This window comes from Halyomorpha halys, unplaced genomic scaffold (genome assembly GCF_000696795.3).
Source record: "Halyomorpha halys isolate HHAL.00 unplaced genomic scaffold, Hhal_1.1 Scaffold161.1, whole genome shotgun sequence".
Taxonomy (NCBI): Eukaryota; Metazoa; Arthropoda; class Insecta; order Hemiptera; family Pentatomidae; genus Halyomorpha; species Halyomorpha halys.
Genome location: NW_027105190.1, coordinates 212,911 through 230,294, shown reverse-complemented (window position 1 = coordinate 230,294; position 17,384 = coordinate 212,911). Strand labels below are relative to the sequence as shown.

Genomic DNA, 17,384 nt, shown 5'->3' with positions numbered 1-17,384 from the left:
TTCACCAAAATAAAAACATCATTGTAAACAAAAGCAGCACGATCCTTTGACGGAAAAGGAGAGGCAATCACCGATTGTTAACAATGAGGGCATTGGAGCAAGAGTACAATATTGGAAGTTCATGCAAGTTCTGATACAAGCTTTTATGAATGTGGATGTAGTATTAGTAGCAGACACTCTACAGAAACTGAATGGAGCTAGGAGCTACAGCTGAGAGGCCTAAACATAAATACTGAGAAAACAAAACTATACTTGTTGGAACGGATGATGAGAAGAGAGCGTTAACTTGTAATGGAATACCTCTTAAATTAGTGGATACCCATGTGTTGAACAACATTAAACTAAACATGTTATAATTTTTATTAGTTCAGTAAATATGTGAAATAGATTTATTTTAACTATAAAGAATTTGTTCACCAAAATAAAAACATCATTGTAAACAAAAGCAGCACGATCCTTTGACGGAAAAGGAGAGGCAATCACCGATTGTTAACAATGAGGGCATTGTTATTGCAGTTTGTTTTCCCCACAACTTCACAGGCTTCTCGCAGAGAACATCATAGACTTTTGGCCAAGCCACTTAACTCATACAGGGGCCCCTATTTTGCGTGCTTCCAGAACTCTAGCTTTCATCTGGTGAGACTAAATATAAATATTTGCTCAAGGCACATTGAAGACACTTTTCCTTTGTTTTGTTTTTTTTTGTTTTATTATAAAATTAGTTTGTGTTTGTTAAGTACTAAGTCGTTTTTTTTTCCTTTTTATTAATAAATAATATTAATTTGTCATAATTCTTTCATTTTGTTCATATGTATATATTCATTATATTTTCGTTCTGTATATATTGGTGTAATCATTCCAACCCAAAAATAATTTTCCCAGCGCATATTATACCTTGGCAAGAGTAAGGTCTTTCATTGAGGCTCTCAGTTCAGGTAACACCATGAGTGCTGGGCAACACTAATTAGCAAAGATGGGAAAGTAGATTACAAGATACTTTATATAGTGAAAAAAGTGAAAGTAGATAACAAGGTTCTAAATAGAGTGAAAAAAACAAAGAAAGTATAATTCCAAATATACTCAAAAGTCATAGCTATGAAGGAAATAAGCGACAAGAAAAAGCTACTTCTGCTCAAAACAGTATTCCTACCAGTTTAACTCTAAGGAACAGAGAGTTGGGCGGAAAAGAACGGGTACTGAAAGGAAGACCAAATGGTTAATTGAAGCCAGACCAGAGGGAGAATGTCCATGAGGTCAGCCGAGGCAAATGTATACAGGTAAAGTGAGAGGCTGCTCTTTGACAAAAATTAAGGAAATGGCAAATGATCGCTACATGTGAAGAAAATGAACCGAGGCTGTACCTCCGCTTCTTGTGGCGACTTGCAGGTAGAGAAAGAAGAAGAGTCATTATGAAACTGAAAGCTTAATTTCTTAAACTTTCAACATGGTTTAATTCATGATCATAAATAGGAAACTATAAGAAATAATTTCATTAAGATAAGTACTTACATTTGCAAGAATCTTGGCAATATCTTGAACTGTAAGCCCAACATTCTTCTTTTTCTAAACAAAGTTTATGTTTGAGAAATTGATAGATACAAGATAATGAATATTATATAACTAATATTTATTTTTAATTTAAACATCAACTTAAAAATTTTCTAAAAGATATATATCATATAAAAATTAAACATAACTATCTACTTGGCTCAAATGTTCTTCAGCATTGATTCCTTCTGATGACTCTGGTGTAAGCTGATCTGTAGCTTCACTAAGGACTTCATCCTCACCACACTTATATGGAGACCATGCCGGCAAAGTAACATTATACTGTTCAGTTAAAGATCTAGCATGTCTGAGATGCTAAAAATGTAAGGACATTAATCAGCTAAAAATATTATTGTATGTTAATAAGGTTAAAAGAAAATACACATTAAAAACAAATGATATAAAATAAACTTAAAATATTTAATATCTTTGGGATAAAATATTTATAAAAATTTCAACTGAAAAAATTGGAGATAAGAGCAATGGTGAAGCAGAGGACCCTTTACTTCCAAAAATGATTAAATAATGAAGTTTCTACCAGTCTTCATGAAAAGCGATTGCCTACCACTAGCACTAATTATCTTGACAAATTTTAAAAAGAGATTTAAACACTGAACAAGGAGGAAAATTGAGAAATTTTAACAAAGCTAAACAGCAGAGTGCTAAGATGCCAGTCAATGAGTAGACCTCGGATGGCGGTATGAATTTGATTAATGATTTCAGGTTCCTTTAAAGTGGAAGATCCAAAAAAGAAGAGAAAGTAAGTATTAAGTACAATGGGGTGTGTTGTTAACTTTACACAAGTCAAAAAGTTTTGATATCTTTATCACAGATAAAGATCACAAATCACAAAAAGATGTCAAAACTGTCAGTATTGGTCAAACTAAAATTAATACATGATACTATATGGGGACCCATACTCATTCACGATCTGGTCAAGTGCAATATTCCAGGATGGGTTTTTAAAGCCAAAGAGCAATCCAAGGGTACCACAAATACAGCACCTCCAAATTCTACAGGCCAATGGAAGATGCCTAGTTAAGGGTGGCGTTTTGAGTTTCATACTATTCAACATCTTGACTAAAGACATCTTTGATGCAATTAAAGCAGGAAGAGTAGCTAAAGCCCTCTTGTACACAGAAGATCTCATCTGGACTATCAGCAATAACATAAATGCATTGGCAGAATCCATCAATAAATCATTGTTAGAACTTGAAAACTGGACAAGAAATAACTCTTATGACTATTAAATAAGTCAAAACTACTACATTTAACTCACTTGGGAACCAAGTGTTGAACAATGTGTGGGAAAAGCAATGAAAAGGGCATGTCTTATTAAAAGATTCAATGGTAAACTCACCCATATGTCAGCAATGGGGGCTGACAATAAAATTGAGCTCCTTCATGTCCAAGGTCAAAGAAATGCATTGTATTGTTGAGAATGTTCAAGAAGACTGTATAAACAACAGTGGGACAACTACCAACAAGCAGCAAACAGATTCAAGACTCAAATTGGACCATCCACTAAATATATGAATTAGTATGAGAAATAGGATACCTGTGGATGTAACTCAACTTAAAACTTACCAAGACACTTTTGACCACCTGATGCTAGCAAAATACAGCTCTTGTGTAGCAAAATTAAAACATCCTGTCCTCCAAACCAAACAAAGATTATCCAGAAGAAGAATGGCTACACACCTATAAGGACAGATCATCAATAAAAGTAACAGGAGGGACAGCAGTCCCATACTGTTGCTGCATCTTCCAGGGTAGCTGAAGCTTCATAAAGAAATTATAATGGAGAGATTACTGCAATTCCAGCACCTCTCTCCAGCTTGTGAGCACCTCTTCGACATAAAAGGCAGTATTCTTTGTTACTTCACAATCATCCATCCATCATACAATACAGTAACTAACTGCACAAGAACTTTAGAATCAGAAAGACTGGGGTACTAAGGCTGGCAGTTGAAATTCAAATTGGATGTGCCATATTATAGCATAGCCATGTTAACATCAGTTACACCTTCTATTACCTCAGCCAAAACTCTACAAAAACTATGCAGTCAACAAATAGATAGGCTAAAATCACAAAGAAACAGCAACAAGCAAGAAGTAGAAGAGCCTTGTCACTTAGTAGCCCTAAAATCTACAATTACCCTCAAGCAGTCAGTGTTGCTACAGTTAGGCTAAAACATTTGGCCAAACATCTCCATCGCTATGTATTTATGCTCTCCAGTTTTTAACTCTGGGACCATGAAGTCATGGAGGTAGACTACTTAAGAAGTTGCAGAGCTCTGGACCACTTCCAAGTTTATGAAGACAGCATCTGGAGAGCACCCTCCTCAGAGTGTATTGGTCTGCACTTCACAAAATGGCTCAACAGTCATAAGTGGGTGCTGGTTAATAGCTTCATAGTTTAAATATATTCTGATTGAAAATATAAAATTCAGAAATAAAGATAGTGAATTACCAAATCAACCGCCGCAGTTTCACCTAACTTGTTTAACTCTGCTTGCATTTTCTAAAAAAAAAAGGATAGCAAAAAAGTTAGAAACATAATTAATACTTACAGGAAAAAAATCCTAAAACATGTTTTTATTTGTTGTAGTTAACACTTCAACATGCATTGTTTCAAATGTTTTTTCTGTTCTTAGATTAATTTTGGAGGTCATTGGATCATTTTGCGCAGACCAATTCGTCAAATTTGCCAACTGTTACTCATCTAACAGGTTGAAAATTTGTTAAAAATGATGAATGGTATACAGCAGCGGTTCCCAAAGTGGGTACTATGATGTGGGATGCTCCAATTCTATGGTACTTTCTTAAATATTACAAAAAAAAAATTAAAATAGCTGATTTATAAGTGCATTACAGGATTTAGTTTGCACTGTTTTTTCTTCTTTACTTAAATATCCAACTGCTCTAAGGATAATGGTGCTGATATTTTATTTTTAGTTTGGCTAGGGTGCTGTGAATTTTTTTTAGCAAACAAGGGTGCTGCAAAAATGTGTTAGCCCAAGAAAGGTACCGAAAAAAGTTAAGGAACCACTGATATACACAGTTGAAGTTTAAGGCCTGAATTGAACATTAAGTTTACTCTAGTACAAAATTTGAAAGTAGACCTGGACAAAATTTACTTGAAATAATACTTTTAAAATAAATTGCTAAAAAATATAAACAAATCATTTTTAAAATTTACTCTAATCTTCTTTTTAAATTATTATTTCACGAAATGAAGTTTTTCACGATTGATGAAATGATCGTTTAATCAAACAATTTTTTCTAAATTTATAATTTTGACATTAAGAAGTCATTTTAGACAATTAAGAGTAAATAGTCATGACGGCAACTGTCATTCTGTTATGCCATGGCAGTAAAGTGTCATTGTTTTAATGTGACAGTAGTTTCACTGCCATTACGTGTACTGTCAACTATCATGTGATCCTAGAGTCACAATACTATTGTGAGAGTAAATGTGTCATGATGGCATTAGTCATGTATTTTACACACTATAGCAGAGGCTGTGATGGTGGTTGTAAACTATTTTCATGTAATGTAGTGCATCTCCAGTGTTCATAGATTTTAAACATTATTTCAAAAATGTAGTTATTTTGAAAATAATTATTTAGTATTTTTGTGGAATAATGTGTTTAAAAATAAAAAAATAGTAAAATAGCAATTAATAGAAATAATCGTTTCAGAAATATATAGCTTTATTTTTAAAAAAAATTTATTGAATGAATAATAATTTCAAGAAATAAATGCAGCTAATCATTTTATAAAGATTATTTCGGTAATTATTATTTTGTGAAATAAACCTATATATGAAAAATACATTATTCAAACAGTGTCCAGACCTAGTTTATAGACATTTATACTGGGCTCAGTTGTCAAATACAGCATACTTATCAGTTATCTCAATAACAAGACTTGAAAAATAAATATCTTTTGAATCAATATTCGTAAAGAACTTTGGCTTTCACCTGAATGTTTTGTAATATATGTGGTGATAAAACAAACGAAAAAAAAAAATACATTTACCCCATTGAATCAACATTTACTGCTTGCACTACATACAACTACTTAAAAAAATAAAGAGTTTAGCATTATCTAATTCACTTCCTCACAATACAACAGATAGGTCTGCCAGAGTATTATTATTGACAGTAACATTATTTTTCTACTTTTAGTAACATATTATACATTACCTATAAAATGAATTTAGTAAAAATAACTCTGTACCACAGTAACCCATAGGTTCAGTATTTTGTAAGAAAGTAATGTTTCTATAGGGTTGTGATAGGAGGAGATTTGGTCAGAAATCACACTCCACAGACAGGTTTCCTCCCAGCCCCCCCCCCCTCAATCAAAGGGTAACCAATTTTGAAAGACTGGGGGTTGCCCCAGGAGGGTTTCCCTTGAATTTGAGCCCTTAAACTTAACTTATTTATACAAAAATATATTATACAACCTTATGTTATCATTTTTTAATGATAACACTAAAATGTAAGACAAATATATATATTGCTATGGGTCCCACATTCTCACCTGTTACACTGTGGGTTAAAACACCAAAATGACACCTTCTATGCTAAAACTAGTATCTTTAAAGCAAGTAGAGAAATGATAGATTGCATACATCAAATTTAAAAGCATTCAACTAATGTTACTCTGTAATTTCCACACATCTCTCAACTGCAGAAACCAGTTTTCCATTTTTTTGGATTCGGAGGACTATGGCAATTTTTGTTTGCTCTCTCTAGGGAATTAAGAAGACAATAGAATGTTAAGAAAAAGGTGTGAAACATAAGAATAGAACCAGTATCTCACTTAAGAGGCTAGACTAAAGGCAGTAATTTTGAATTTGAAGAGTTGCAATGAAACATTTTGAGTGATCAGCAAAAATAGACAGAAATCTCAATCTTAAACAGGGATACAAAATATATAACGGTATTTTAAACTAAATCAGTGATTGCACAGACTTTTCTTGTAAGATAAATCATTCAAAAACAATTAGATCAAAGTATAGTTTTAAGATCTTTCAAGTAGAATCAGAGTAACTCTATAATAGATAGTTCAAAGGTGAGGCCTATCAAACAATGAGATGTCAAAAATCCTGAAAATCATCAGACCATGTTAATTAAATTGAAAATTACCTGGTCAAACAGATTAAAATTTGGTAATGGTTGACACAAGTTCCTAATGAACTCATCATTATTTTCATCACCAGAAGTATCCATATTTGTATGGTCCATCATTAAAAAGAGTTGACACTTATATTAAACGTTCTCATTTCACTAATAGTTTCACGTGTGCACAAAAACAAACCAGGTAGGTTACAGAAATGTAATAAGTGGACAATTAAAATGATAAACGTAAATGTACTTTTGAGATATTTGACAAGAATTTTCTTTCATAAGTGCGTTCTTATCTGTGATAGGAACTAACATCCCAACGAGCATTTAAACTTCAAAAAGGTTTCAAATATGAACTTAAATTCTCCTATTATAATCGATAGAAACCAATATAAACTCCAATGAGATACAGCACACAGGTAAAGGAAACTTAAACAATTAAAGTGAAACGTCATCACTCTAAATTTCATTTTATTTTTTATTTTCTTCGAAAATATACAAAATTAGATCTTCTACAATATTAAAATTTTATATACAACTCCCAAATCCTTTTAGACTTTAAACTTCTCAGAAAATGCAACAGCCTTAACCAATAGGGATGTGACATCGACAACAAAACATCGATGTTTGGAAACATCCATTTCAGTAAGGTTTGTTCCAACGCCTACCCATTCTCCGGACGTCAGAAGTTGTTCCTAGAACTAGGAATGCGACATCGAAACAAAAAACATCGATGTTTTAAAATATCATTGTTCAGTATTAAAATATCGTTGCTTACAAAACATTGCCAAAAATACATCGATGTTTTTAACATCCATTTCAGTAAGATAATGTCTGTTCCAACGACTACGCATTCTCCCATAATGTTACTGTATATTATATTACAATATGACCGTCCGGAGAGTCAGAAGTTGTTGCTAGAACTAGGAATGCGATATCGACTACAAAAAACATTGATGTTTTAAAATATTAATATTGAATATTAAAATATCGTTGCTTACAAAACATTGCTAAGAATACATCGATGTTTTTGATCATCCATTTCAGTAACATAAGGTCTGTTCCAACGACTACGCATGCTTCGGACAGTCAGAAGTTGTTACTGGAACAAAGGATGCGACATCGACTACAAAAAACATCGATGCTTTAAAATATCAATGTTTAATATTAAAATATCGTAGCTTACAAGCTCGGAGCTTGCGTAGTCATTGAAACAGACCTTACGGTACTGAAATGGATGTTCAAAAACATCGATGTATTTTTGGCAATGTTTTGTTTGGAACGATATTTTAAAACATCGATGTTTTTTTTTCTCGCTGTCTCATCCTTAGTTCAAATAACCACTAATGACTGTCGGGAGCATAGTGTTTTCCCCTCCCAAATCATGTAATAGGCATTCTGTGCACAGTTCTGGACAGTCAGAAGTGGTTATTGAAAGAAAAAAGACCTTTAATTTATCTTTATCCCGTTGTTAGCGTGAAGGTAGGAAGTACTTCCTCATCCCACTACATTGTTAATAGAAATCTGTTTAGACAGTATTTTTTTTTGTGTTTTTTTATTAAGTTACTTTCACAAAAAAAATGAAAAATTAACACAAACGTAAACATCGATGTTAAAAACCATCAGCTTCAAAAAATCGATGTTTTCAAAACATTGATGTCGATGTCGCATCCCTATTATCTAACAGCATCCTTTTGTAATTTCTAACGAGCTACATACTGTCGCGGCGTTTGATTGTGTCTAGCTTCATTCATGAATTAAGAAATTAAATTTTAAAAAAGAACCTCACACAGAAGGAATTTATGTCCCGTGTCATTATAAGTCTTCTGCCATGATAAGTCTAATATTGATGAAATCTTTGTTTCTCAATTAGTGCTTTCAGACAACAATTGACTGGCAACAGAGCACGTGTTTTGTAGTCAAATGGTTAAAAAAAAACGAACACCACGAAGAAGAAAGTATTCACAATATTTTATGGACAATAGTAGGTGATTCCATCTTCGCATGAAATCACATGATTCCCACACGCTTCAAAAAAGAAAAATACAACTATTTATTAGAATTAAAAAGAAAAGGGAAATATTTATTCGAGATTGAACGAAGCAACAGAAACGAAATGCGGTCATTCTGATATACGAAATAAAGTGTGGTATTTTAGAAGCTCTTGAAAAATTAAAATGGAGTTAAAAAATATGGTCATCCAAAATATGTATTGAAAATAGATGACTCTTGAGAGTTTTAAGTTATAGACTGAATATCGAGATTAATATGATAAAGGATATTAATAGAGGGTTTTGATCTGATGAGAATGGTCTTAGTTTTCCCTGGATTTGAACCATGAGCGTGACTATCATGGGTCTTCCCATAGTCTCCCCTGGCTACTACAGCGAAAACAATGAAAATAACCTCGTAATTAAGGTGTAACGCTGATGACAGCTCATACCGATATTTATTACGTCCTTTCTTGCTTTTCGACTACACGGGTTTCGGCGGAGTAGAATCATAGGAGCATCTATTTCGCCACCACTGTCAATAAACATTTACAAAAGGAGTATAACCAGGAAATCTTTGACTTTTCTCTAGCTTTGGCTGTGAAGTCATTTCCATCAGTGAACTTCTGCCTTCTCCTAGGTACAAGGTCCAAATGTCCTGGACCCACTACAACCTTCCACCAATATATGAATGCTTCCTAAGAGTTGCTCTTTTCTTTCATGGGAGAGGGAAGTTGCTTCCATTCTTTGATGAAATGCTTACAAATTAAATGTTTCCAACAAATGGTTTCATTCATGATCCATTCAGCTTCTGAAAGCCTTGCATAGCCTTCTCTGTTGTAAGTTTTGCAGTCTTGTAGCAACATGAGATATAGAGGGACCCCTCCTGTTAAGACCTGTACCACCTTCTAAAATATAGTCTTAAACTATTACTTGTACCTTAACTATGAAATAAAAATTTTGGAATATGACAAGGCATTATAGGAGGTATTCTTGGATTTTAAAGAGACTATTGTCTAATGCATCTGGAATCAATGGATTTCTAAGTTTCCTTTTTTATTGTTTTTTTAATATTCAGAAGTGAAATGTTTACCCATTAAAAGTCTTACTTATCATTTTATTATTAATACATTTATTGTCACTTCCATCAAAATTACGTTTTTTGGAGAATATTTATTCTTTCACACATAATGCACATTTTCTGTTTGAAAATAATTCAATTTTTTATTTGAATTAAAAAATGGAACAGTAAATGTCATTGAAAATCAGGCATTAAACTAAGTAGTTTAAAAAGAGTGCAACAGTTCCAGTTCATTTCATTGAAGAAAAAAACTTATTCACTTTTTTATAACTTCGGTCTCAGTATTTTGGAAACTACCTTTAAAAGGAACCTTTTCTAAATTAGAGTAAATTTGCTAAACTTTTATTTTTTAATAAATGAAAAATTGAACTTTTTTAAGTTTGATATTTTCCAAAATCTTTATAAAATATATTATTAGTAATATACCATTGTATAGTAATTTCTTGCTTTTTTATAATTTAGTTTAATAAAATTTGTTAGAATTTAATGGATAACTAAGAGGGACACACCTCAAATGGCAGACCAACCTCCATTTTACAAATTATTCAACTGTCCATTTAATAGTACAATTTGTTGCTCAAATTGTATAAATGTTATTTACATTTATTCTGTAGTTCAAATTGTGTTATTTTTTCTTCAATATAATGTACATTCTTATTATTCCAATTTTTTTTTCCTGCTTACACAATTTTCAAAAATAATAGAATCTGAATTAAAGAAAACATATAAATTACAGTTATACAATTTGAACAAGAGTACAATTAAATTAGGGTTGATCAGCCATTAGGCAGACAGAAGGTGACCCCCTAGCATTTTATATAAGCTTTAATGTTCTAATTTTTCAATATAAACTATACAATGATATAAAGTATTAATTATGCAGAATTAAAGTCAAGAAAATAGAGTATCCCCAAAATAAAATGTTTTATTGTATACAATTGAAAACATAACATATAAACCACCATTTTACAAAATCTAGGAAATTAACTAAGCATACATGGAGCCATCAAGTTCCTTTTATCAAATTATACCTACTTATTAATGAAACTCACAGTCACAACATTATTTATTATATTAAAACAATTTTGATGAATAAACTATTTTCATTTGAAAATATGAATTATAGTACAATCTTGGCATTCTAACTAATTTGATAATTTGACCAGTTTCTAATGTTTAAGAGAGAACATTTTGGCTAGCAATAATGGGGGAAGCAGGAGTGAAGGCTTTGTTTTATTGTTATATGTTTCTCTTTTTTATAATAATTTTATTTCTTTTGAAAGTTTATATTTTCTCATATAATAAGTATGTGAATAACATATTTCAGATTTTCACAGATTTACATTTTTTTTTAATTTCCATTAACGTTTTGAGGACAAGTTCCTCATATTTATGTTCAACAAAAATCTACAGTAATTTTGTAACTTCAACAAATAATTTTATTTATTGCATTCATGATCTTACATTATTAAATTTCATGATTCAAAATTTAATTATTTAATATTATTTCTACAGTATTCCCACAATGATTCCATTTTTTAAAACAAATTATGTATCATCATCACACAACCTTTGAATATCTGCTAATTGTTATTATAATACTTAATTTAATTTATTCTCTCCTATGAGTCCTTGTCCATGTTTATATATATTCTTTGTTTAACTTTTAACTTTTTCTCTTTCCTTAAACTATATTTAAATTGTTAATTATATATATACATATAAGTCCAAAAAATATTAAAATTTCTACATTTCTTTTAATTGAGCTTTGCACTGCTTCAGTTTCAATTCCTGATTTTTTATTGTCTAAATCGGGTCCTCTTTAGTATAGAATATTTGATAAACCAACAACCATCACGCGGTTTAGATTGGACTGTTCTTTTACAATGAAAAAACTTACACATTTTTTTCAAAATCTAACAATATTGGGTTAATAGTTTTGTACATGAAAGATGTTGGATCAAATGACAATGGTTCAACAGTCGCACTATTCAATTTAATATTGTAATTCAAAATTACTGATGACAAAAATATTTTCATTTCAAGGAGTGCAAATTTCATACCTGTAACAGAAAACCTATTTAAGTCATTTAATATAATAATCAAATTGATATAATTATCATTGCTTATAATAATAATAAGCATTAGTGAATCCGAATGTTCAATGTTTATACTACTAACAATCATTGCCTAAACTTTAATTTTACAAGTGTTATGTTTTACTTTCTATTGAGTTCTGCTAATAGGGAAAGATAAAATGAAATAAATTAATAGACCTTATCACTTGTTCTCAGTTAAACATAATATACAAGTACTACTGTAGACTGAAATACAGAGGTGTTCAATCTGAACTTGTTTGGGTTTCAACAGGGTACGAAGACAAAGTTCTGGCAGCAAATTCCTGTGTTTACAAAGGCTTATAAAATTTGTTTAAGTTCGATCTTGTGGTTCTCTAGCAGAAAGTATAACTTTATATCATGTCACTAGTCACTAGGGACTCTTAACTGGTTAGATTGTGAGAATTTATAAACAAAGTAATAGGTTGTTTTAATTATACATGCACTATTCTAGTTATATTAATATAAAATTATTAATTTCATTATTACATATAATATCTCTTTTATAAGTCCAAGCACCTTTTAGAGATTCTTATATCTTAATAAGTGGAAAATGGCAGAAATGATTTAATAGTGCTCAAATAATGTTAACCAGATTGTTTGAAGAAAGATGTGAATTTAGCATCTTAAATCAAATAACCAAAATAAGAAGAACATTGAGTTTTGTTGTATAAAGTTTTAGCCAAATGGTAACCAAAGTCAGGTTATGCTCTGAATATTGGAACTACTAACTTTAATAAGTTGGGTTATTTACTATACTTAAAATCCTTATTTACTTCAATTATGAGTGATAATGTGGATTACATGATCGGACAAGAAAAGAATTCTATTTTCATATAATTAAAACGTATTAGTATTAATTGTCACCTATGCATAATCTAGGTCCAAGTCCGAATGGATAGAAAACTTTTTGAGGTTCTTCCCATCTTTCTGGTATGAAATTTAAAGGATCTTTATAAAATCTTGGATCCCTATGAAGATCATACAATGATACTGATACACCAGAGCCAGCTGGAAGTATAGTCCCACAAGGAAGCTTGAATGGTTTCTCAGCTAATCGGAACATACCAGTCACTGGAGGAAAGAGCCTTAAAGTTTCTGAAAGTGTTTTCAAAATATCATATACCAGTACTTGATAAAGATAATAACAAAGTAGGCATAGTTAATTTTTTGGTCACCATTTATTATACACTCCAAATAAGTCAATTTTTTTAATGAATCCATTGATTTCCCATGTTCCTTAAAGACATTTTGAGCTTCTAATCTGGCTTTAATTTGTACTTCAGGATTTTTAGATAACAAATACAAAGCATATGTCAGAGCTGTTGAGGTTGTTTCAAATCCTGCCAGTATGAATATAAAGAACTGTGCCACCATTAGATCATCACTGAAATCTGAATTTATTTGACAACATAGAATTATAACTTGATGATAAGGATATGGTTTAGTGACGAATCAAGCTTAGTCTCTGCCAAGGGTTGATTTGTCATCAAATTATCAAACTATCACAATAATTTATAACTAAGTATGTGTAGTGAAACTATTACTATCTGTTGGTAACTACGCTAGAACCGTTAAGGCCAACCTGGTGAAACCTAACTGCCAAGACATGAACCACTAGTCTTCAGCCAAACTATCATCACATATTAATTTATAAAAATTGTGTAAATACATTAACTTTACAAGTGCATAACCATTTATTATATTATTATATTCATTAATGTATTACTAGAATAAATAAAGATCATAATAGAATAATCCTCTGATCCACTATAAGCTAAAGCTTTATACATAACATCTCTCAATGGCTTTTTTTTAGTCCAGAGGGATCATTCAATGCACACTTATCAAACCAAGTCAATCAGTCTCACAATTCACCTCCTTCGGAGGCAGTAAGTAAATGTATGCATGAGTGGTTCAGAATATTTCAACTCTATTATTGGAATTAAAACTATATTATTGGAAATGAAAAGTATATTATTATTCCTTTCTGCCTTCTCTGAATCTTTCCTCCTTTCTGTACCCTCTGTCTTTTTGCCACGAACACTAAATACCTGTAGAATTGGCTACCCTCTCAACTGTAAGCTAATGCCTTAAAGAGTATCTCCTCCTGCAAGGACTTAAAGGTAATACAGTTAGCACTTTCCATCCCCCTTTTAACCAAAAGTGTGCAGCTTCCATTCTGCGGAAATTTGTGGTGAATATCCATATAACTCGCTAATATTTCTGTCAATTCACCTTCTATCCAGCAAACCTTACTTATTGAACATGCATAGTCGAGGCAATCTGATGTCGAGTTCTTCACCTCTTAAATTGCTGCCAGGTATAATCATACACAATACTTCAACAATTTGTGGCCGATACGATCTCAAGCAGTAACGATGAAGCCCAGAGGTACCACCTAGCACAACTTTGACACATGAATTACCAAATTAACAAGAAAGTATACTTATCTTAACTAACATTATTATTATTATTATTAGAATATGGATTCCTTTATATTTTAAATAATTTCATGAACATGGATTCCTGAATATTTTACATAATAATACTGATACTGTTAAAGCCATGAGAACCTAAATATATGAAGAGTCACTCATAAAAAAATCAATTACTGATCAAAAATAACAATCAGCTGGAGTATGATAAAGACCAATCTAATTTAAAAGAGTGATAAATTATTTATTACCTTAAGAAGATAAAATATAGAAGAATATATTTCCCAAGGTGGCTATAGTATGAAATAATACCAGAAAGCCTATAAACTTGTAATTCTTAAAAAAATAATTTATGAAAAATTGGAATTCAAATATTTTGCATTTACATTTTAGAGGAGTTCAATTTATGAGACCTCACATTTCCTCTATGCAAATAGATTTTCCTATCAGAAAGAGAAATGATCTTGTCTCTACTGTACTTCAATGCAACTTTATTAAAAAGTACTTTCAGAAATAAATAAATTTCTGAAGGTACATTTAACAAATCTATGTCAGGCCATAAAAGATAATACTGCCTCAAACACTTCATAAAGTATTAATGTAAAAAATCTTTATTAAACAAAAGATTATAGCAACAAAATAAAAACTAGTTTAGAGTAAGTACGTCTAAAGGTTGTCCATAAGATGTGATTCCATCTATAATATCATACTTCTTGGCCTAGAAGATTAAATAACAAATTCAATCATACAGAAGTAAACTTAGAATGATAATTTAAAATAAGAAAGAGAAAGATCACTGAGAATACAGCTGCTTTTATATAAATTTTTTTAGGTCTGAGGAACTAAATTGAAAAAGGCAAAAATTATTTTTAAAAATCAGATACTATGGTCAATTGACCCATGATAACTTATGCCTCAGTTTTATTAAAACTACAGACCTAACCATAATGATAAACTACCCCACTGCTCAGTTTTGATTAATAAATCTTATTAGGAGTAACACTTCTACTGATCAAAACATTGTGAAAACAAACTGGAGCCTAGCCAACAAACCATTATATTCAGTTTTCAAGAAGGCTATACACATCCTCTACAAACATGAAGACCTCATTTTCAATAAACTGACAACTAATATTTAATAATTGCAGATCAATAGCGGAGAGGTTAAGATTTACTAACCTCAATAATATCTAATACCATTGTTATGGGTGAGAGGGTGGTTTGTATTTCAAAGCTAAGATATAGTGAAAGATCACCACCAAACCAAAATGAGTATTACTTTTGAATGAAAAGTGTCAAGGTGGCTATGTATAATTAATTAGTTCTGATTCTAATTGAAACTTTGAGAAACCCTACATCAGAAGGCCTTGGCAGTGTATGTTCAGTGGGTTAGGTAGCTGGTTAGGAGACCAAGTCACAGGATGAGTTTTACAGCAACTAACTGTAAATCCTTGCAGGATGGAAACTTCACTCCATGTACTGATTCAGTATGTCACTGCCTCCTCAGGAGATGGTTTCCTGAAAGGGAAATTCACATCTCGGTTAGCTAAATTTGTGCTTAGTCAACACTCTAGGCTATTTAACACCATTGAGAGAAGCTATGTCATGACATTAGCTTTTACAGGGCCAGAAGATTCTGTTATAATCTTTATTGATTCTAAAAATACATTTATGAATATTACAACACATGAAATTGGTATTCATTTGTACAAGTAAAGTAATTACAAAAAATAATACATGTATAAAAATACAGTATTTGTGTGATGATTGTAGTGGTTACTTGTTAATAGCTAGATTGCAGGAGGTGGTTCATAATGGTTCTAACGGTAGCTAGAATGATGTCTAGAAAATAGCAGTGGAATTGCTACAAAAGGTATGCTGCTTGAAAATGGATGACTAAAACAACTTCCGTAGGTGGCTCCAACTTTTGCAATGCACTATCCATAGCAGTGTAGGACTGCAGCAACTTCATTATCTAACTAAGTTGCTGAAATCTAATTATATGTATATTCAATTATCAATTTTTCCAGAATTAATGAATAATTTAATCAATATTCAAACTAATTCAATTTTTTCCATTTATAATCATTAAATATATTTTTATAAATAATATATAAAAGATGAAAGAGATATTACCAGGTTCTGTCTCCTTTAAGGACAGCATGAGATCTAAGAAGCTGCCAGGAACGCGTGTTGACCTGGAAATTGCATTTCTATAAAATGCTTCTGATTCTTGTGGAACAGTCTTTATACCAACAGAGAGGGCAAAGTGAGGAATAAATATCCTTAACAGAACAGCAATACCTGACATTTCAATTAAAAGTTTAGTTTGCAAAAAATGGAGGATAAATGAATCTTTGAAAACATCAAGTTTATTACCTGATAGTCCAGATAAACTGAAAGCCTTGTGAGAGTTCTCAACAAATCCTGTATTGTCCTGAACACAGAAAACAGTTTTTGCAATCACATTACATGTATGTTGGTCCATAGCTTCCTTTATGTCGACAGATGAGCCAAATGAATTCTGACATTCAACAGTACATGACTCAATACCATCAAATACAGTTTTCAGTCTGGCAAAATAAAACATATAAGCCACTAATAGATACTATTTATTTATGGTTTAAAATCAATAAACCATTCTAAAACATTTTAAGTTGGTCATGGATAACTATTTCTTACAGTTCCACTTTTAAAATTGAAAAAAGAAATTACTGCCGGCTTGCCAAAAAATAACCTCTTGACATAGTAGGTATATGTAAATAAGTTTTTATAAATTGTGATATTAATAAAATCTTGGGTATTTATGAATTGTGAGCGAATATTATTCACACTTTACATTGCTATTTTTGGAAAGCTATTTAAAAATTTGGTTTAACAAACAAAAAATAAAGGAAAAAAAGAGTGAGTAAGTGGATTAATGAAAGAAAATAAACTGCAGATCAAGATTCAACAAGTCACTTCTAGTAAACCTGAAGAACGAGGGTGAAGCAATTATTTTTTATATTTTATTAATTAATGTTGAACATAAACCATAGTTTCAGCATATCTCAATATGATCTAAATACTTT

The 17,384-nt window shown here is 31.3% G+C and overlaps 2 protein-coding genes and 1 long non-coding RNA gene across 4 annotated transcripts in view; 1 reads left to right on the top strand and 2 right to left on the bottom strand.

The window, feature by feature from the left end:
- Positions 1-4,705, top strand: part of LOC106678800 (uncharacterized) — a 12,861-nt gene extending 8,156 nt beyond the window's left edge. For both annotated transcript variants that reach the window (XR_001342827.2, XR_001342825.2), the window contains 2 exons: positions 4,206-4,365; positions 4,507-4,705. This is a non-coding gene — a long non-coding RNA (uncharacterized lncRNA). The remainder of the gene's footprint in view (positions 1-4,205; positions 4,366-4,506) is intronic.
- Positions 1-7,049, bottom strand: part of LOC106678794 (superkiller complex protein 2) — a 48,222-nt gene extending 41,173 nt beyond the window's left edge. The window contains exons 1-4 of the mRNA XM_014417549.3: positions 6,708-7,049; positions 4,022-4,072; positions 1,705-1,863; positions 1,510-1,563 (exon numbers count right to left, since the gene is read on the bottom strand). Coding sequence (XP_014273035.1) covers positions 1,510-1,563; positions 1,705-1,863; positions 4,022-4,072; positions 6,708-6,809 — 366 coding nt within the window. The 5' untranslated portion in view covers positions 6,810-7,049. The remainder of the gene's footprint in view (positions 1-1,509; positions 1,564-1,704; positions 1,864-4,021; positions 4,073-6,707) is intronic.
- A 3,609-nt stretch (positions 7,050-10,658) lies between these two features.
- The window catches only part of LOC106678797 (cytochrome P450 6j1), a 13,021-nt gene continuing 6,295 nt past the window's right edge, over positions 10,659-17,384 (bottom strand). Inside the window, exons 5-9 of the mRNA XM_067049217.1 lie at positions 16,693-16,921; positions 16,450-16,617; positions 13,054-13,269; positions 12,743-12,973; positions 10,659-11,821 (exon numbers count right to left, since the gene is read on the bottom strand). Of these exons, the coding sequence (XP_066905318.1) occupies positions 11,655-11,821; positions 12,743-12,973; positions 13,054-13,269; positions 16,450-16,617; positions 16,693-16,921 (1,011 nt within the window). The 3' untranslated portion in view covers positions 10,659-11,654. The remainder of the gene's footprint in view (positions 11,822-12,742; positions 12,974-13,053; positions 13,270-16,449; positions 16,618-16,692; positions 16,922-17,384) is intronic.